Raw genomic sequence first — 20,756 nt, forward strand, 5'->3', positions numbered from 1 at the left:
GATAAAGAAAGGAAGAGCAAATATATAAGTAGAGGGGGGGGGGATTGGAATTGACCCTTCGCTCTGACCTACGGATGATGATATACTATTTCGTTGGAGTTTACTGATCATCAGTCAAGTACATCGTTCATTTTAATATGTTAGACAATTTAAGTGTATTTGGACCGGAAATTAAGTGTTTTTTTTTATAATTTTAAATTGTTTTTTTTTTTTTTTGCAAAGCAGTAAAAAAAGAAATAGAAAAGGAACAGTTATTTCATCAAATAATGGAGATAAATTTGAGGAAAATATTCATCCTTTGGTGTATTCTTGTCTATGTTTGTAGTTGTACACGTGGTATGTATTTTTTTTTTCTATCCTGTTTATAAATTATATACAGCATTTTTTTTTGATATATTTTGTAAATAATTTTGCAAAAAACAAAAGTTAAAAAAAAATTTGCGAGAAAAAAATCTCATAAATATTTGTTTTAAATAAATTTTATTTGCTCTTTAAATATGAATTAGTAAAAATGTTTACTAATTTGAATTAGTGACTCACTTTTTGCTTTAGAATTAGTTAAATTGTACTAATTGTTAGTATTACTAACAAAAATGTAAAAATGTATTACTAACAATTAGTACAATTTAACTAATTTTAAAGCAAAAAGTGAGTCACTAATTCAAATTAGTAAACATTTTTACTAATTCAAATATAGAGAGTGTGTTAAATTAAAGTTTTGCGAAAACAAATTTTTTTTTGTAACAAATTTAGTTTTTTCTGTGATAATTAATATTTTCAACGACCTTAACAATTAATACAAACCACATACAATGTATCTCTATATTACTCTGTACAAATGGACTTTGCACGTATATTTTCAATAAATAAATAATTAATTGAATTTAAATAAAATAATAATATAATAAAAAAAGGAGTATTTATAAATGATGAAGAACTTTTTGTTATAGTTTGTATCAATTATACCTTAAATCAGAAAGTATTGAAAAATAAAAAAAAGGGAATTTTAGGGTATGTTAAAAAAAAAAATAAAATGGTTTTTTGAGTTTCTTACGCCTAGATATTATCAGAGAAGTTAAACTTTGATCGATTCTGAGTATACATATATATAGTGAGTTCTTACAACTTTGACACGATAACATCTCACATTTCTCTTAATAGATTTCAAATACGCAATTTAACTTTACGCGCAGTGATTTCATGAAATTATTTTTCTTTTTATTGTTAATGAAAATTCCAAGCTATTTTATGTTAAGAGCATTTGAACCTTCGTGACGTCACAAATCATGGCGCATGACAAGCAAACTTCTCAGGTATGTGAAAAGCACAATTTTGAATATTTTTTAAAAAAACCTTTTGGAAAATGTTCAGAATAACATAGACTCTGTCTGTTATGTGCGGAAAATTCAAAATTTTACGTTTAAAACGTTTTTTAAACAATGTTAAGGTCACAAATCATGGCGCATGACACGCAAACTTCTCAGGTATGTGAAAAACACAATTTTGAATATTTTTTAAAAAAACCTTTTGGAAAATGTTCAGAGAAACATAGACTATGTCTGTTATGTGCGAAAAATTCAAAATTTTGCGTATAAAACGTTTTTTAAACAATGTTTAAGTTGGTTGTCACAAGTAAGGAAAAATACACGAATTGCTTATATGTAGGCATTGTTTAAAAAACGTTTTAAACGCAAAATTTTGAATTTTTCGCACATAACAGACATAGTCTATGTTTCTCTGAACATTTTCCAAAAGGTTTTTTTAAAAAATATTCAAAATTGTGTTTTTCACATACCTGAGAAGTTTGCGTGTCATGCGCCATGATTTGTGACCTTAACATTGTTTAAAAAACGTTTTAAACGCAAAATTTTGAATTTTCCGCACATAACAGACAGAGTCTATGTTATTCTGAACATTTTCCAAAAGGTTTTTTTAAAAAATATTCAAAATTGTGCTTTTCACATACCTGAGAAGTTTGCGTGTCATGCGCCATGATTTGTGACGTCACGAAGGTTCAAATGCTCTTAATATATGTTTGCTTTTATATATAATTTCAATATAAATTATTTATTTATTATTATTATTATTAAATATTATTGAATTATTATTATTATTAAATATTATTAAATTATTATTATTATTAAATATTAAATTATTATTATTATTATTAAATTAAAAATAAATTTTTAAAAATATAAAGCAAAAAAATTATTTTTTCAGGCGATTCTACATCGGAAAATATAGCACAGGGTGAAAAAAGATTGGGTGATCAAATACGAGCTATTTTGAAACATTATCAGCAAGATGATCCAGTGGGACTTCCTGGCGCTCCGGTTCCTGATCCAATGCCAGTACCGGATATGAAACATTCTTTTTCCATGTACACTATGACATTTAAAGAAATGCAAGTCTATGGATTGTCTAAATTTCGAATTGAACGTATGACATCTGAATTGGCAAAAATGCAGGTAATATTCGTTTTTATATTTTATATTTTCATTGATATTATATTTCAAGTAAGGGTGTATAAAAAATGGTATCATAAATTTAAAATATGCAAATGTAATATCTTGAAATTTTTATTTATTTATTTTTTTTTTTTTTTGCAATCTGCGATATCATAGGCAACTCTATTGAGAAATCGTTTGAAAAGTAATTTTTCCCACTGTCTCTCAAAAGAAAATATATAAAATAACCTTTTGCTTCCTCGTGGAGAAAGCTTTGTATAGTCCTTTCGTTTATAAAAATTTTCAAAGTGGCGGAAACAAATTTTTTTCTATATAGAAATATGTTATATGAGATCCTGATTAATTGTCCGGATGTATGTATCTGTGGATCCCTTTTTTGTTTAGACGATAACTTTAGGCTGCGTCTACAATAGATTAAAAAATGTGTACACTGAAAAAAAATTTATTTGATTCAAATACTGCAAATTATTTGAAAAATATTTAATTGGTTCAAATACTTTTTATTTGGATCAAAAAAATATGTATTTGATTCAAATAACTTGAATTATTTGAATCGCATTTATTTAAACCAAATACATCGTATTTGGTTCAATTAAATAATTAATTGAATTGAATAAATGAATTTATTTAATACAAATAATGAGTTACTTGAAACTATTCATTCATTTATTTCACTCAAATATTTCGTTTCATTTGATACAAATAAAAAGTATTTGACACAATAAATTTATGTAATTGATTCAAATAAACTGAATTATTTAATACAAATAATTCGTTATTTAATCCTAATACACTATTTTATCAAGACAAATAAAAAAATATTTCAATCAATTAAATATTTATTTGAAACGATAATAATGATTTACTTGAAACAATTAATTTATTTATTTCACTCAAATATTTCGTTTTATTGAAACAAATAAAAAGTATTTGATACAATAAATTTATTTAATGGATTCAAGTAAACTAAATTAATTAATACTAATACACTATTTTATCAAGACAAATAAAAAAATATTTCAATTTTTTTTTCAGTGTAACGATCGTGTAAAGTCGTGTTTCTTGTATGACTTAGAATATTGCAAATTAACTGCTGTTAATAAACAAAAACATAACCTTAAATTCAGATTTTTAATATTAATTTAATTAATTTAAATTAATTAATAATTAAATAATTAAATTAATTAAATATTAATTTACACATTTTTTAATCTATTGTAGACGCAGCCTTAACAGGTTTTAATGAATTTAGATAAAATTTGGTAGGCTCATTTATCATATTAATATCTCAAATCTGACCAAAGGATTTTAAAAAATACCAAAAAAATTTTATCGTCTTTTTTCCAAAATTTTTTTTTAATTGAAAAAATTTTTAAATAGAAAAATTTAAGGTTATATATAATAAAATCGTATTCCTTACGTCAAGACGAATAGATCGATATATATAAAGTATACATTTGAGGTAAATTTAAAGAATTAATGAAAGTTAAAAAATCAAAAATTCACATTTTGTCAATAAAATTTTGTGATTTTTTAAATTGAAGTTTATAGATGAAATAATTGCAATTCCTTGCATGAAAATGAATCGATTGGTTTATATAAAGTATACATTTGAAGTAAATTTAATAAATTAATGAAAGTTAAAAAAAAATTCCCATTTTAGCTGAAAAATTTTGTATTTATTTAAATTCAAGTTTAAATATAAAATAATTGTGTTCCTTACATTGAAACAAAGCGATATAATTGTAAATAATTATAAATTATATATTATTTTTCATTAATTTTCAGAAATTTCAGCTAAAATGTGAATTTTTGATTTTTTAACTTCCATTAATTCTTTTAAATTTAACTCAAATCTATAGATACTCAAATGTTTATATTATTATTATTATTATATTATTTTTATATGTTTATTTCAATGTTAATGCTTTCTCCACGAGGAAGCAAAATTTTTTTGCTAATCGTAAAGAGGAAACAAAATGTTCATATGTAATGAACATCTGAATTTACAACTTGTTTATTTTTTATTACAATTTATATATTTTACTCTGAATTTAGAAAAAAAAATTTTAATTCAATAAAATATTTTAAAAAATTAAGTACAATAAATATATTTTTTTTAAAAATAGAAAAATTGAAATATATTTTGTAAAAATTAAAATACATATATTTGAGTATTTAATATATTGAAAATCAATATTTGTAGGTATCGGTAAGACTCAGAATTGAGGCTCTTGATATTCGAGGATGGTATACTTTGTCCACTTGGCTATCGAGATCAGCCGGAAATTTCACAGTCAAGTTGTCTGGAGTAACAGTTGAGGGTATTGCAAAACTCCAAGTTGGAACAGATGGAAAATTGCATGCACAGGATATCGATATGGATTTAACTTTTGATAATATTGATATGGATTTTAAAAATCTCGGATTTCTAGGATCCGTCTTTCAAGGGGTTATCAATTCAGTTGGTGCATTCATATTCGATAGTATCAAACCATTCATTCTCAAAGAGGTCAATACTAATGTCAGGTGAGTTATTTAAAATATAATATTTCAAATTTATTTTCATCAACTATATATATATATTTTTTTTTTTTTTCACATATGAACATATTTTATATGCGAATTACTTTTTTTTTCCCCCCGATATAAATTATTAATTCTTTGATTATTTATTCAAAAAGAATTATTTTTGGACACGAGAAATAATGAAAATAAATGGGTCAATCTTTTTTACAGTATATATATAGATATACTCTCTAAATTTTGAAATAGTAAAAATTTGAATTTTTGGGAATTAGTTAAATTTTACTAAATTAGTATTTTTTGTACTATTAATTAAATTTTTTATAATTCAGATTTGAAGAGTGTAGATTTTAATTATTCTCGACAATTTGTATATATACAGTATGCGTTGGTTATTGCCTGTCAGAGCTTAAATCAATGTTCCTCAGGTTACTTTCGCAATACGAGGTCATTAAACTTTAAATTGCTTGAGGGCTAATCTCAGCCGGTAGAAAAAAATAACAAAGCTTTCGCAGTATAGAAATTTTTTCAAATGGCATTTTAAATGAACTTTTAATTATTTTTTTTTTTTAAGGGCAAAGATTTATTGCAGATTATTATCTCAAGCAACTCTCTAAATTGGAATTTAGTGAAATAACTCCCATAAAATCTTAGGTTATGTTTAGTAACAGTTAAGTTCTTTTTTAATTTGTCAAAATTAAAAAAAAATCTTAGGTTATGTTTAGTAACAGTTAAGTTTTTTTTTTAATTTGTCAAAATTAAAAATTTTTATTGAATATTTTGTATGAAAAAAAACTAAAACTACTTTTAGTAAAAATTTACTTAGTGAAAATTTTTAATTCAAATTTAGAGAGAAAGGAATAAATTGTATATTGGTTTTTATGATTGGTTTTTTTATTCTCTTTTTTTAGAGGCGAAGTCAATGGTCAAATTTCACAGTTACCACAATATTTTCCAAATTCAATATCACCTTTTGATATGGCAGTGGCTGAGGCTCGTAAGCAAGTTTCGGAAATGGGTTACGATCCATATCGAGTTAAAGATTATAGCCAAAGTGTTGGTATTTTTACAGTGACATCGTCACACACATGGGTTACAGGATTGGCTAGTTTTTATCGCATGGGAAATATAACTCTCTCTATGGAAAATAGAACTGTAAGTATATAATAAAAAAAAAAGGTTTCAATTATTTTCTTTTTTTAAATTTAATTATTTTAAATAATTACGCGCTATTTTTGCCTATGGGCCAATCAGGTGATTTCTATTCAATATAGGTTATGTTCGTTTCTGATTCTGCAATAAATAAATGCTTTGCAAATTTATATTACAGTAAAGAAAATTGTGCAAAATATATAAAACAATAATATAAAGTAATTTTAATAAAATGAATGATTTAAATGCTTTTGTAAGCGAAATTAATTTTCAAATTTAAAATTCGATTTTTATTCGACCATCGAGATATTTCGATACTTTTTTGAATGCACTAAAAGAAAATTAAAAAAGTTTCTTCATTCTTTACTGTATTTTCTATTTTAGATTTATTAGATACATTCTTATCGATATTTTATTTTCAATGAAAAAATTGAGGTTATGTTTTTTCACGAAAAATAAAATATATGCAAAAATACAATGACAGAGTTTAATAACTTTTTTCTGTTCCATAAAAAAAATGTTTTATCTTCATAAATTTTTATATATTTTTCAAAAAAGTAGACATTAATTAATTTTATCGATAATACTCTTTTTTGTGTGAAAGAGAGAAAAAAAAATATTTTTAATTTGAAAAATATAACATTTAAATAAATTTTTTTTTCTAGAAAAAAAAATAAAATAAACGAATTTTGTAGGTTTATGCAGTATTAGATGTTGGCACTCAGGAAATCGAAGGAAGGACTCACTGGGATGTTAGTATGATAGGAGGCGTTTTATCTAGAGCAGGAACCGTATCCTTTACTGTCGATTACTTTAGAGTTCAAGTCAACCTCAGTCAACCTTTGGACACACGAAAACGTGCCACTTTAGAGGAACTCGATCTTGAACTGGGCAATATTCAAACTAGGATACATGGAGCTGGAACTTTCGACTATGTAATAGAAGCTGCAGTCAATATTTTGCCAAATCTCTTAAGGTATCAAACATTCTCTATATAATAAATTTGATTCAATTATTTTATATTATTTTTTTTATTATACATTATAATAAATTTATTCTATCTACTCTAAATTTTAATTAATTCTTAGCATCTCAGTATTGTATGTAAATATTATTATCATTATTATTAATTATTAATTAATAATTATTGAGTTTAATATTATTGGAGTTAAAATTTTATTGAACAAATTCTCTATTCGAGTAAAGTGAACTCGATATTACAATATATAAATACCGATATTATTATTATTAATAATATTAATTTGAAATTTGTTAGTTTATTGTTTATGATTGAATGGATATAGTTCAAAGAGATGTTTCTTTATTAAAAGGTATCAAATAATGGACGCTATAGAAGGGCCAATTAAGAGACGTATACAAGCAGAATTAGATAAGGTTGATGTTGAGAAATTGATTCACGAGAAAATACCTGATATCGAGGAACAGGCAAGATTGCTCCAGGGCCTGCCTCCTATTGAGGACGTTATTGATCAACTTACTGAAATCGAAAATCAGGATCCTTTTTCCGAAAGTGAAGAAGATCGTGGTCCGTCTTAAATTTCATTTTACTAATATTTTTTTATATTATTTGCAAAAAAAAAAAAAAAAATTAGAATTGCCCTAAAATTCTTTTTTTCAGTAGAATTTTAAAAAAATACAATTTTTCAAAAATAGATTTTTTTAAATAATAATATTATATTATTGTAAATTCAATTTTTTAATCGAGGGCTTCATCTTTCATATCTTCATACATGAGGTCCAAAACAGTTTTCTTATCAGATTCTTGAATACCTGAAAATTGAAATTTTTTTTTTTGAAATACTACTTTTTCAACTATTAATTAAAATTACATTAAATTATTGCGTATAGATTATATATTTTTTTTAGAACTTACTACAAAAAGGTGTTGTTCCTGAAGTAAGACTAAAAAATGTTCCTCTTTGTGTATAATGCTCTGAATTAATTCCCATTTCTGAACAATTAGTAGAATTACAATTTTCCTCAATTATTTTAAGGGCATTTCTATAAGTCAAATCCCACTGATGACTCCAATAAGTACAATTATTTTTAACTGACGATATTATTGAATCAGTGAAATAAGAATAGGATCTTCCATGACTACATATTGCTTGATTAATTACTGTAATAAAAAAAAATTAATTTTTTTAACTTTCTCAATAATAATAATGAATTTTATTTTACCATTTTGTGGAAGTTTAATTGTGTAATATGATTTCGAAATTACACATCCTGGTTGTATTTTACCACCATTAGGATAGAAATCAACGTGTCCTGATGTAAATGAAAAATTTTTTTTTAATGATTTTATTTTTTATTTTTATTTTAATTTTAATTACTTTGTTGTTATTATAATTACCAATTGGTTTTGGTATACCAAGTCCAAGACTTGTTAAAAAACGTCCATTTGTATGAATAACATCAACAAATGGAGCATCACTTTTATCTAAATATAAATCTAGATCTGTATTTTTAAAACATGGTTGTGCAGGATCCAATCCAGTTATCCTATTAATTTTCCATTTTATTGGTGATTTTCTTATTAAATTCGCTGCAAAACTGCAGATATGTGCCCCAAGACTATGGCCAATAAAATGAATTGCACCCCATTCATTTTCAGGTGGTCCTTGAGAATTTATTGTTGAATTTGCTAAGTGATCAAAAAACCTAGTGGAATATATAATTTTCTATTTAGTTTTATTTGTAAAAAAAATTAACGAGAATTATAATTAAGAGTCTAAAATGTGAATAAAAAAAAAAATGTTCTTACTTTCCTATACAATTTCCAACGAGTTTTGTATTAATAGCCGCTTTATAGTAATTCCAAGTATTACTTCCTTCACTCCAATCAACAGAAACAACATTTACATCATCCTAAAATATTATTTTAAAAATTACAAATACACTCAGAAAAAAGATATGTTTGAACCAAATGTACCATTTTTTTTATATTTACCCAATTTTTTGGTTAGTTCAAACAAAATTTGTTTAATTCAAATAAATATTTATTTGATCTAAATAACTGTTTAGTTTATTTTAATAAATTTTTTGAACAAAGAAAAAAATTGAGCTAAATAAACGTTTGGTTTATGCAACCAAATGTTTGGTTAACTGTATAACAATGCATTTATTTTGTTGATTTAACCAAAATTTGGTTGCTTCAAACAAATTTTTTTCTGAGTGTATATTGATAAAAATTAATTTTCCAAATCACTGACCCATAAAAGAAAAGCCTCTTCCATTTCTTTAATCCAATCTTCATCGCCATTTGATAAAAATCCATGAACAATAACAATTGTTTTACGTCTAATATCAAAATCAGTCCATTCCAATCCAAATTGATCACCAATTAATACTTTATCTCTATGAGATTTTCTACGTGAACGAATAAAAAATCTTGTAAACAATGGAGTTTCTTGTTTTTTAAAAAACCATTCAATAGTTTTAGCAAATATTTTTCCAAAACCAAAACAATCGACAATGATATTTTCATTGTTTATTATTTCTGATGATTGATCATTTGATTTATTTGCAATGGTAAAAGTAAAATTTTCATAATCCTTTAATGTTACATTGATATTATTTTTTTCACTAGTAGATAAATGACTATTTTTAATAATATTTATTATAAGTAAAAAAATGAATATTATTCTCACAAGAAAATACATATTTCAATATATATGATTGACTTGAAACTAAAATGCCTTCATGAGTTTAGATAAAAGTTTTGTTCATTTTTTTTTTTTATGTTTTCTGATATAAAATGACCTTGATTTTGAAATAATGTCTGTTAAAATAGTCATTTGTCAATATAAATTTTAAGTGATTCATGTTTGTCTAAATGACGTTTATCTTAATATTTTAAATGCGACTTATTTTTTTTATGTATATTAAATTTACAAGAAAGTCACGTCATATTAATATTAAATTTTTTTTAAATCTGTCTGACTAGAACTGTCTTTTACTACTGATATTCAATTTATAATTTAAAAAAAAAATCAAATGTCTGGCGTGCGACGACTGACCTTTACTACTGATAGTACTATTATTTTCGCAAACATTACATTTTTTTCACTGTAAGTTGTAAATGCAATTAAACGAAAAATTATTTGATTCAAATAATATTGGTTATACTTGACAAATAAATTTTTTTTTTTAGTCGAATAATTTTTATTTGTATCAAATAAACTGTAATTGAATGTAATTTTTGTATGTACAACAACAATGAAAAGAAAAATGTGTAAAAAATCCTAACCTTTAATTTTATGTATGTATTTGTTATAACATTTTTGTATTCGATGAAAATATTTAATTTTCTATTTTATTTTAAAAAAATTTTCATTGAAAGTTGTAAATTTTTTGTAAATATTTGATTTTTTTTCTTTTTTTTTTCTTCTTCAGAGAGTAAAATAGAAAAATCTATTTGAAGAAATTATAATTTCCAAGAATTTTAATATTGTTATCGAAATAAATTTGAAGTTTTATTACCCTTTATACCTGCATCCCAATTCAAGTACAGGTATAAACAAATTGTTTACATTCAAATACCGAAAGGTATATCGAAAGTCGCGAAAGCCATAAACATGGCAGGCAAATGCTGAAGATAATTAAATTATTTCCAATTCTTGTCTTGATCTGTGCAGACGTGATCCAGTGATAAAATTTTGAAAGTGTTAAATTTTTTTTTTTTGCCATTTATATATTCCGGGAGTGTTCGAAAATTTTAAAATCGTGATCGCTTAAAAAAAAGTATTTAAAAAAAAAAGTTTTTCTGAGTTTTCGAAATTTTTTTAAATCGCGAGTGTTTTCTACAATATATAAAACATCGGTTTGAAGGCTAAGGTTGGAGATATCTTTTTTTATTATTAATAATAATTACACGAAAAGAAAAAGTGTTAAAAATATTTTAATAGTGTTTTAAAAAATAATTTCCAATTAATTTTTTGTATTAAAATACGATTAATACTTTTTCTTTTATACCATTCAATTATATTTTATAACAAATTTTTTTTTTGAAAATTACATTAATTTCTTTTTTTTTTGACGAAAAAGTTAATACAATTTTAAATATCATGAAATTATTCTTCAAATTTATTAATTACATTTAATAATTAAAAATAGTTTTATTAAAATATTTGTTTTAAAAATGATTTTTTTTTAAATAATAATTTTTATATTTTACATTATCATGAAAATTCCAGATATTTCAATCTGGGAAATAATATTTTTTAATTTTCATGAATTTTAAATGTTGAAATGATTTTGAAATTATATGACCTTTATACCTGAATCCCAATTTGTATGTTTATATAAATAATGCTAATTAAGGTGAAGGTCATAAACACTGTGGTTGGAAAAACCAAAAGATAATTAAATTCATTGCAATTTGTTTATTCACCTGGTTATATACTATATATATTTATTTAAACTAAATAACTTTCTAGAATGTTGATTTTTTTTTTTTGATGAAAACAATAAAAATTATCAATAGAAGCAATAAATTAATAATTTTCTAGTATATAAATAAAAAATATTGAAAATAAATCGGAAAAAATATTTTTTATGAATAGTTGGAAAATCTGAAATTTTCTTATGAATTTTCAATGGCCACTGTGTATTATATCAATTGATATTAAAAAACAGATATAAAGTTAAGGTATGAATTTTTCATTTCGTGAGCAATATAGAGATTTTATTTATTTATAAAGCATAAGTAACGTCATATCAAATTATACGTAGGGTAAATCTAATTAAAAATTATGTATAATTAAAAAAATAAATCGAGATATGATTAATTTAAATTTTAGAAAAAACCCTTCAGATTTTATAGCACTTGAGATATTTATAAAAAATATATAAGTAAAAAATAATACTAAATGAGAAATATTAATGTAAACATGGCTTCAATATGATTATTTTTTAAATGTAACTTTTGACGAATGTAATTTGATTAAAACAGCTATTAAAGCTGTTGACTGAAACTATCAACTACTGACTAAAACTACAATCTACCGAAAACATCACTGACTTGGACAATTAATTTAAATTTTTTTAAACAGTTGAAGGTATAATTGACTAATTGACGAAATCAACAATCAAAACCTCTGTTGACTGTTCTCGAAGTTCTCATTGACTGTAAAAAGCAACAAGAGACTATTGTCTGTAATGACCAGCAATTGAAGTTGACATTGTTTGAAAAAAACAGTACTTGTAGCCATCTTGACTATGTAAGAAGCAACAACTGAAGCTATCCAAGTCTGTAAAATCAGCAAGAAGTTATCTTTGTCTGTAAATACCAGTAATTGAAGCTTAAAAAAAAATGTTCGGATTAATTTCGGACAACATTTTTAATGTTTGGATTAAATTACTAGCTCTTGGACAGAAATTACCATACATTAAAACTAAAAATAAGCTATCAAATAAACTGCAAAAAGCAGCAAGTAACTATCATTGTCTGTACACGGAAAAAAAGAAAAAGTAACTTTTACTACTTTAAAAGTAAAATTGGACCTGTCCGAAGTTTCTGCGCATCTCTGGCAACTTTTACTCCAAAAATAGTAAAATTTACTTCAGAAATAGTAAAAATTACTACGGAAACAGTAAAATTTACTATACAGAAATAGTCAATTTGACTATTTTTCGAGTAAAAGTTGCCAGAGATGCGCAGAAACTTCGGACAGGTCCAATTTTACTTTTAAAGTAGTAAAAGTTACTTTATTCGTTTTTCCATTTTTCTCCGTGTAATAACCAGCAATCGATGCTTTTCGGTTCGATTGAAATTACTATAGTACTTGATGCTACTAAGACTGTAAATCAATCAACAATCCAGCTATCATAAACTGAAAAAGCAGCAATATGTTATCATTGTCTGTAAATATCAGCAATCGAAGCTATCTTTTTCTAGTTCATCAAGTTAATTGTTGCAGACTATCAGCATATGAAACATATAATCATTTGTCTGGAATACCAACAACTTTTTAATTATTAATTAATTACAAAAAACTATTGAAGCTTTTGTTTACAAGTGTTGATTAAAAATTATTAATTTTTTTCTTAAACAGCATTGAAGCTATTGTCGTCTGAGGATTTGAAGCTTTTTAAAAAAAGTAACGCGAGAAAAAGATGCGCGATCAGGATCCATAATATATTCTAAACTTAGAAAATAATATATTTATTATTTGTATTTTTGATATTTTTTAAAAGATTTGTTACACAGAAAAAACGATTAAATTTTGTCGTTGGTAATTTTTCACCAATTTTCACAGACGATGGCGCCTTTAACTAGAATAAAATTTGTTACAGTTTTTATAACGATTAAGGGGTAAAAATCCTTTTATTCGTGTGAATTTACAACTTATGATTTTCTATTAAAAATCTGTTATTAATTTTATTTTTCTTTTTGCGATTTTTTTTTTGTTTTCATCAAATAAAAAAAATTTTTTTTTGCGTTTAGTGTTTTTTTTTTAAATATGAAATTTATCAGATCAGATTATTTTAAATTACATAAAATTATTTTCTTAATAATTAACAAAATTGTCAATTATTAATTTGCATCACCATTTTCCAATAAAATTGAAAATACCAAATGTAATTAAATCTGAAATCTAAAAATAATTCGATAAATCAATATCAAGAAATTATAATTTCTAATAATTTTAAATGTTGTGGAAATAAATTTGGTCTTAGTACAGTAAACAAATTGTTTACATTTTAAAACAAAAGTTATCTCAAACCACAAAAGCCATAAAGCCATAAAATCCCAAAGATATTTCGAGTCTTGACTTGTTGTGACGTGATTGTTGTGTAGAATTAATAAATAGTGTTTTTATATTTTATAGTGAATTGTGAAGTGCTCAATTTTTTTGTAATTTGTGAAAAAAAATTTTTGAAAGTGTTTTATTTTTTTCCGGTAGTGTTTGAAAATTATTTAAATCGCGTGTGTGATTTCTTCTACAACAAAATATGATGCATCAGTTGCAGGCTAAGGTAGGAGATATATTTTTTTTTATATAAATAATAAGTAAGTACATACAATTGTTTTTTTTTACGAAAAAAATTTTAAATAACCCGGAATTTAATTCGAAAGTTTCAATGGCCAGCCAATCGATAAGGTATTATTTCTATTTTGTTGGAACATTTGGAGGTCTTTTTCCGTTTATATGGACAAACATAATAAATGGTTTGTTTAAGAAAGAATAGCGAAAAAAAAATAAAAATAAAAATAAAATCTGAGGTCGAGTGGAATTGATTCTGTAGGTTTTTAAAAAATAGAAGACATGTATTTTGGCTCTTCTCCAATTCTAGATATATACAAGAATGGTTCACATTTTTTTTTCCTATATTTTATATATATATATATACACTTAATTCAATTTTTTTTCTTTTTTAAACGATAAGTTGTTTATTCAACACCCAAAATTTAAATGTTAATTAAAAAATTCTAATTATTTAAAACTTGTCTTTTTGCTTAGAAATTAAATATTAAATTTGGAAAAATAATATTGTATAATAAAATAAAAAGATATTCAAAAAATAACTAAAAATAGTCAAATTAGACTAATTTTATTATAAATTTTATTCACAATTTGTCATTTTGATAAAAGAAATAAATTTATAATTATAGATTTTAATTAAATGATTAGTAGAATTACACAACAATTATTTGCATAAAATATCAATTACATTAACTTAATCTATTTAAAAATTGTAAAAAGGTGTTTGAGTTTAAAAAAAAAAATTTTATCTAATAATGAGGTAAATGATAAAAAATTTCATTTCGAAAGGGATTTTAATTGAATGTTCCAAGTTTTAGTGGTAACGAATGCGTTTGAATTCCTATTCCTCTGAGGGCTGGTTTCAAGCCCGATTGCATTTACAAGTGAAATGCAAATGTTTGCAGTGTGCACTTTCTGTCACCGGTATTGGTGAAGTTTATCTAATTCGTGCGGGACTGAAAAAAAAATGTCGTTCGTTATTTCATTTTAAATATTTTACCTTTTGCGTATCAAAAAAAGAAAAAAAAAAAAGAAGTAACACTTTTATCTACATAATAATAACAATATAGAGTTACATAAAAGAAATATTAAAATACTATTCAGTTCCTCTTGTCTAAACATGAAAATGCTTTCTTGAGTGCATGTCAGATGTACTAAACGAAATCTTTAAATCGATAAAAAAAAATTATATTTAATAAAAAAAAATCTATTTTATAAATATTAAAATTTGAAATAAAATAAAAAATAATGTCATAAAACTCGTTACTAAATTACATTACCGATAATATATGTTTAGATTTTACGTTGAAATGGAATGTTAGTGACACCGCCAGTAGAGGAATGTAATTTATGTCAAGACAACTACATTTTATGATGAAAAATGTACTTGTCTGACCATAACACGTTATTTCTACTTGAAAAGGGAATGCTACTGAAAGGAATAATAAATTGCCAATTTAAAATAAAAAAAAGAAAATTAAATATAAAATACTATGTCTAGATTAAAATTTTTTTTTCTTTTGTAAACATATAAGTATATTTTTTCAATTCTATAAACATTAAAATGGAAAATGGATATTTAAAAATGATACAGACTCTCATCATCGAGATTCAATAAGTATGTATATATAAATATAAGAAAAAAAATATGTCTAGAAAACTCATAAGTTTGTATATATCTCTATATATGGTCGTCGTTTTGATATAGGCGCAGACGCAAACATCACGACGCCCGGCGTCCCGACGCGTTTTAACGTTAGTTTTGTCCTGGTCGCAGAACGTTTCGCGTCTCCATCGTTTTTTTAACGAGAATTAAATATATATATATAAAAAATTTTCCGCTTTTTGATTCATATACAATGCGTGAAAAAACGCGTGTTTGTGAAAAATGAAATTTATATTTTTTTATCACAATTATCATTCTTCTTTACTTTCTTCTCAATTTTTATTTTCAAATTTGTAATATTTAGTAAGAATTTTTTATATTTGGTATTTATATCGATGAAATTTGTTTTTAACTAAATAAAATTTTTTTTTTTTGGTAAAAGATTACCTTGTTAATTTTATTTGATAACGGTATTTTAGACTTTTGGCAAAATTTTTTTTATAATTTTTCTAATAAAAAAAAAGTTGGAGAAAAATTTATTATAATAGAGTTAATTAGGAAACTATTTTTTTATATTGTTACTATTCATTGAAAAAGTTTAATTATTGTTTAGTTTACATTTTATAGTATACTTATAAAACAAAAGTAGATAAAAAACATGAGTTTATAAAAAAAAAAATTTCCTCAATACCGTAGCGTATGCTTTTTTTTATTATTCAAACTAAAATATTTATGGTAGAATTTGCTATTGAAAAAATGGATATTAATCATCTGATTCTACTATATTATGTATTTGTATTTTAATTATATTATCATTATTTGAAGTTTCGAGAAAGTATAAAATTCATAATTAAAATAAATTTCCATATTTTAATGAAATTAGTATATGAAAAATTAAAAAACTAATAATTTTTTTCAAATAGAAAAGTATGTTTATAACGGCAGAAATAAAATACTTAATTAAAAAATATAAATAAGACTGTGACATTTTTTTTGGTATGTCTAAAGTATTTGAAAAATCGCACAGATAGTGCAAAAAAAAAAAAAAAAATTAAATAGAAAAAGAAAAGATTGAGAAAAAAAAAATCTTCCCTCGATGAATGGGACAAAGTTTTGGTTCCCAGTGGCATTGTACAATTGAGTGTGTGTATATAGTTGATGTGTATGTGTGTGTGTGAATGTGTGTGCGCATATATGTAGTGGACAAGGAACCATTTGAACAAAAATGAGGGTCCCATTAGTTTTACTTGGAGGTATTGTGGTTTTATCATTCGCTGTTGCAAAAGCATTATCTTGTGTGTGTTCGCCACTTGAATGTGATCTTCTCACCGAAGAAGATTGTCCTGGAGGGCTCACCTGGGATCCTTGCAAGTAAGTACGAGAAATAAAGAGAGAAAAAAAAAAGTGACAAAACAATTGATTTTCTAAATCAATTCTTAACGCGCGCGCTTGACAAACTCGCGCCAGTCATTAATTCACTAAAATTTAATTTAAAAGATAATTGAATTGTTCCGAGAGTAGGCAATTTCTTTTCCAACGTTTGCAGAATAAGTCGTCGATTAAAAAAAAAAAAAAAAGTGAATTATCCCCCGCCGTGATTTCTCATCAGCAAAACTCTCATTTTTTTTACATAGAAAAAAAAAAGTTCTTATTAGCCTGATGAGCACATTTTCTAATTTATACAAATTTTTATCTTGTTCGAAAATGAGTTTAAAAATAAATTAACGTGCTTTTAGAAATCATTCACTATTGGAGGGAATTTAGTGCGAAAAAAATTAGTCAGGAATTATATATAAAAATGTCGATTAAAATTCATTATGTAAAATAATGTATATAATTATTTAAAAATAGTATTAAAATGAAAGGCAATGATTTTTCAAACTCCCCTTTTGTCTCTGAAATTGATTCAATCATTTGACTCGACAGCCCCTTTTGATATCGTTTACAACAAAGGAAAACAAATATTAAACTGGAGAAGAAAAAAAAAATTTTTTTTATAAATAATTCAATAAAATTGAAAGTAGAGGGCATTTTAAAAATATATATAACTTATTTGCGATTCAAATATATATATAAAAAAAAAATGTTATTCTTTACCACAAAAATTATTGTAGACTGATATTCAAATATGAAAGAAGACCACCTCTTTTTAGAAAGATAAAAATAAAAGTATATAAAATATTTTATATAGAAGAGTAGATATTATTTTCAGTTTTAAGAATTTTAAAAAATAAAATTATTTATAGTATTTAATATTAAATTACTTTTTATTTGCATTTGACATAATTTTAATTATTATTTTTATATTTTTAAATAACAAATTTTTTTTCCACTCGACAATAATTTTAGATGAAAAAAAGAAGAAATATATTAATAAAATAATGTATATAGTTTGGGTGTGAAATCGAATTATGGAAATTATTGAGTTTATATAGTTTTCAGACTAATTTCGACAAGCCGCATGTATAATAGCCTTTGATGTTTGCGAGTTGTAATATTGTGCTTCAACAGTTGCTGACTGAACCGAAGGAGAATCGATTTCTCATTTAGGCCACATTTCAAGCATTAATTTCGGAAGATGCTGAACGTTTGAGCTTTCTATATTGTAGAAAAAGAAACTTGATTATTTTATTCAAAAATAGTTTTTTTAAAGTAGTTATATTAAATTTCAATGATCTTCAGAAAAAAGTCTACCTAATAATGTGGTAATAACGAAATTATTTTTCATTCTCTCTAAATCTGAATTAGTAAAAATGTTTACTAATTTGAATTAGTGACTCACTTTTTGCTTCTGAATTAGTAAAATTTTACTAATTAATAGTAACTTTTACTAACAATTAGTAAAATTTAACTAATTCAGAAGCAAAAAGTGAGTCACTAATTCAAATTAGTAAACATTTTTACTAATTCAGATTTAGAGAGTTTTTTGCAAAAAGTACAAACGGAAAATTGTTTCATTATTATTTTAATACCACATTTTACCAATAAGAAAATTGTGTCTTATTTTAATTTTCTGCTTCGGAGAATTAGTAATTCTTTTTTGTATTAAATGTATTCTTTGATTATCTTCTTTTTAGAAATTTAGTTTTGAAAAAGCGTATGAAAATGTTGTTTCATTCTTCTTCGAAGAAAAAGCTTCTTTTTGATGTTGTAAAAAGAGAGAGAGATGGAATGGTCGACGGTGCAGGAATTACAGATTAGTTATTTCAGAGATGTATTTTATCTGTTTACATTGATCGAATTTAAGCTCATACTGAGAATTTATTGGAAAATGTTTAGTATGCACCGTCGTTATATTGGATTCTGGTATTCGAGTTATGAGCGCGCGAGTAAAGTGAAAAAAAAAATTTTCTTTTTTATAAAACTAACTGCTTCTGTACAAAAGTTTTGAAACGACATTTAAATTTGCGTATCGTATTAGAAAAACAGAAAACCGATAAAAGATTTTGCTTCATTTAGTTGAAAAAATAATTTCTTTTTTGAAAAAAAATTGCTTTCTAACTTTTTATTCTAGTATTTTTTTTCTTACTGTTATAGCCATATCATCTCTATATCTCAAAGGCCTTGACTTAATCATTCCGTCAGTTTAACAGGCCAACGACATTTTCGTGATACACATTTTTCTCTCAGCAGTTTTTCCCCTTGACTTGATTTTCACTTTGTCCTCCATTTGCTTTCTGGAGAAGGTCAATTTTTTTTTTTGAACGCTTGATTTATAAGAGAAGTATTTCAATTTTTTCATTCGTGAAAAAAAATTGGAAATTTTTTTTTTTTCCATAAAATAAAATTGAATTTGTTATAAATTTGTGTAATTATGGGAAGGAAATATCTAGAATAATAAATTGACAATTATTCAGTTTGCGCCCGAGTAACTTCTTAGTATCGTGTAATGCTGTAATTCAGGGGCACTCTCTCATCGTTATAATCCGTGCATGTTAGGGAAAGTCTAATTCAAAGACCAATTCTGTACCCAGGTATTTGAAATTCTCCAGTGAGAATTACATACACGTAATTTTAAGCTCAGGCGCAATGAAATGAAACACGAGAAATTTAATTTAACTTTAGATCAAAGTAAAGCTGCAAAGTGAAACTAATAAATTGAAATAGGACAGAGCTTCAAATTAAACTGAAAATTTCAAGGAAATATTATTATATATTATATATATATTTTATTTGCCCTCTGCTATCATTTTTATAAATGACCACACAATTAAGGGTAGATTAATTTTTTTGAATTATTTCAAAAATTATAATTTAGAAATGTAATTTTTTTAATTATTTTAAAAATTATAATTTAGAAATGTAATTTTTTTTAATTTAGTTTAACTAAATATAAAAAAATTGCAGGTGTTGCAAAGTATGTGCGCGTGTTGAAGGAGAACCTTGTGGAGGACTATTCGGTTTTTCCGGAAGTTGTGCCATCGGTCTTCAATGTGTAATTAAAAATTTATTACATCATGCTCGTGAAGTCGACGAAGGAATATGCACAAGTAAGACTATAAAAATGTCCATACTAACAAAAATTATTATTACAAATTATTAAAAAAAAAAAAAAAAAAAAGTAATTACTTTTGTGGCAAATTTCAAATTATTCATAATTTGATACATTTAATTAAAAATAGAAGCCATGGGATAAATCTAAAATATCAGATAACGTTTTATATAATTGTACAATAAATTTATAAATGAAAATTGATTTGTTGTAAATTACATTTTACAGGTTTTTTTTAATAATTTGAAAAAATAATATATTTTTAGAAAATTAGGTTTTTTATAAGAAAAATTCGAGGAATTAATGAAAATGCAAAAGGGATTTTTTTTTCTATTGTATAAAATTAATTTAAGAATATATTATATATAGAGAGAGAGAAGATATAGTTGACGCTTGGGGAAAGATACCGTTTATAAGCATTCAAACTGAATTTTTTCCCATTTCACGGTGAAGCTTAGCTTACAAGCTCTCAGAGAATGAAAATTCCTTGTTGTGCTTGC

The 20,756-nt window shown here is 24.3% G+C and overlaps 2 protein-coding genes across 3 annotated transcripts; one reads left to right on the top strand and one right to left on the bottom strand.

The window, feature by feature from the left end:
* The first annotated feature begins 119 nt into the window (after positions 1-119).
* On the top strand, positions 120-7,817 carry LOC127282942 (uncharacterized). 2 transcript variants are annotated; one of them, XM_051307550.1, is made up of 6 exons: positions 120-336; positions 2,221-2,468; positions 4,675-4,997; positions 5,906-6,149; positions 6,842-7,122; positions 7,478-7,817. In XM_051307550.1, exons 1-6 carry the CDS (start codon positions 267-269, stop codon positions 7,701-7,703), a joined length of 1,392 nt encoding a protein of 463 aa, XP_051163507.1. In that variant the 5' UTR covers positions 120-266; the 3' UTR covers positions 7,704-7,817. The 2 variants fall into 2 exon arrangements, with proteins under 2 accessions (XP_051163507.1, XP_051163508.1); XM_051307551.1 differs by lacking the exon at positions 120-336 and adding an exon at positions 1,136-1,250.
* Positions 7,734-9,857, bottom strand: LOC127282944 (pancreatic triacylglycerol lipase-like). The gene is made up of 6 exons (XM_051307552.1): positions 9,383-9,857; positions 8,935-9,038; positions 8,524-8,831; positions 8,349-8,438; positions 8,041-8,286; positions 7,734-7,937 (listed from the first exon to the last, which is right to left on the bottom strand). Exons 1-6 carry the CDS (start codon positions 9,830-9,832, stop codon positions 7,864-7,866), a joined length of 1,272 nt encoding a protein of 423 aa, XP_051163509.1. The 5' UTR covers positions 9,833-9,857; the 3' UTR covers positions 7,734-7,863.
* Positions 9,858-20,756: the final 10,899 nt, after the last annotated feature.

Source organism: Leptopilina boulardi, unplaced genomic scaffold (genome assembly GCF_019393585.1).
Source record: "Leptopilina boulardi isolate dan_hultmark-lab unplaced genomic scaffold, ZJU_Lbou_2.1 LbouV2_302, whole genome shotgun sequence".
In the NCBI taxonomy this organism is placed as follows: Eukaryota; Metazoa; Arthropoda; class Insecta; order Hymenoptera; family Figitidae; genus Leptopilina; species Leptopilina boulardi.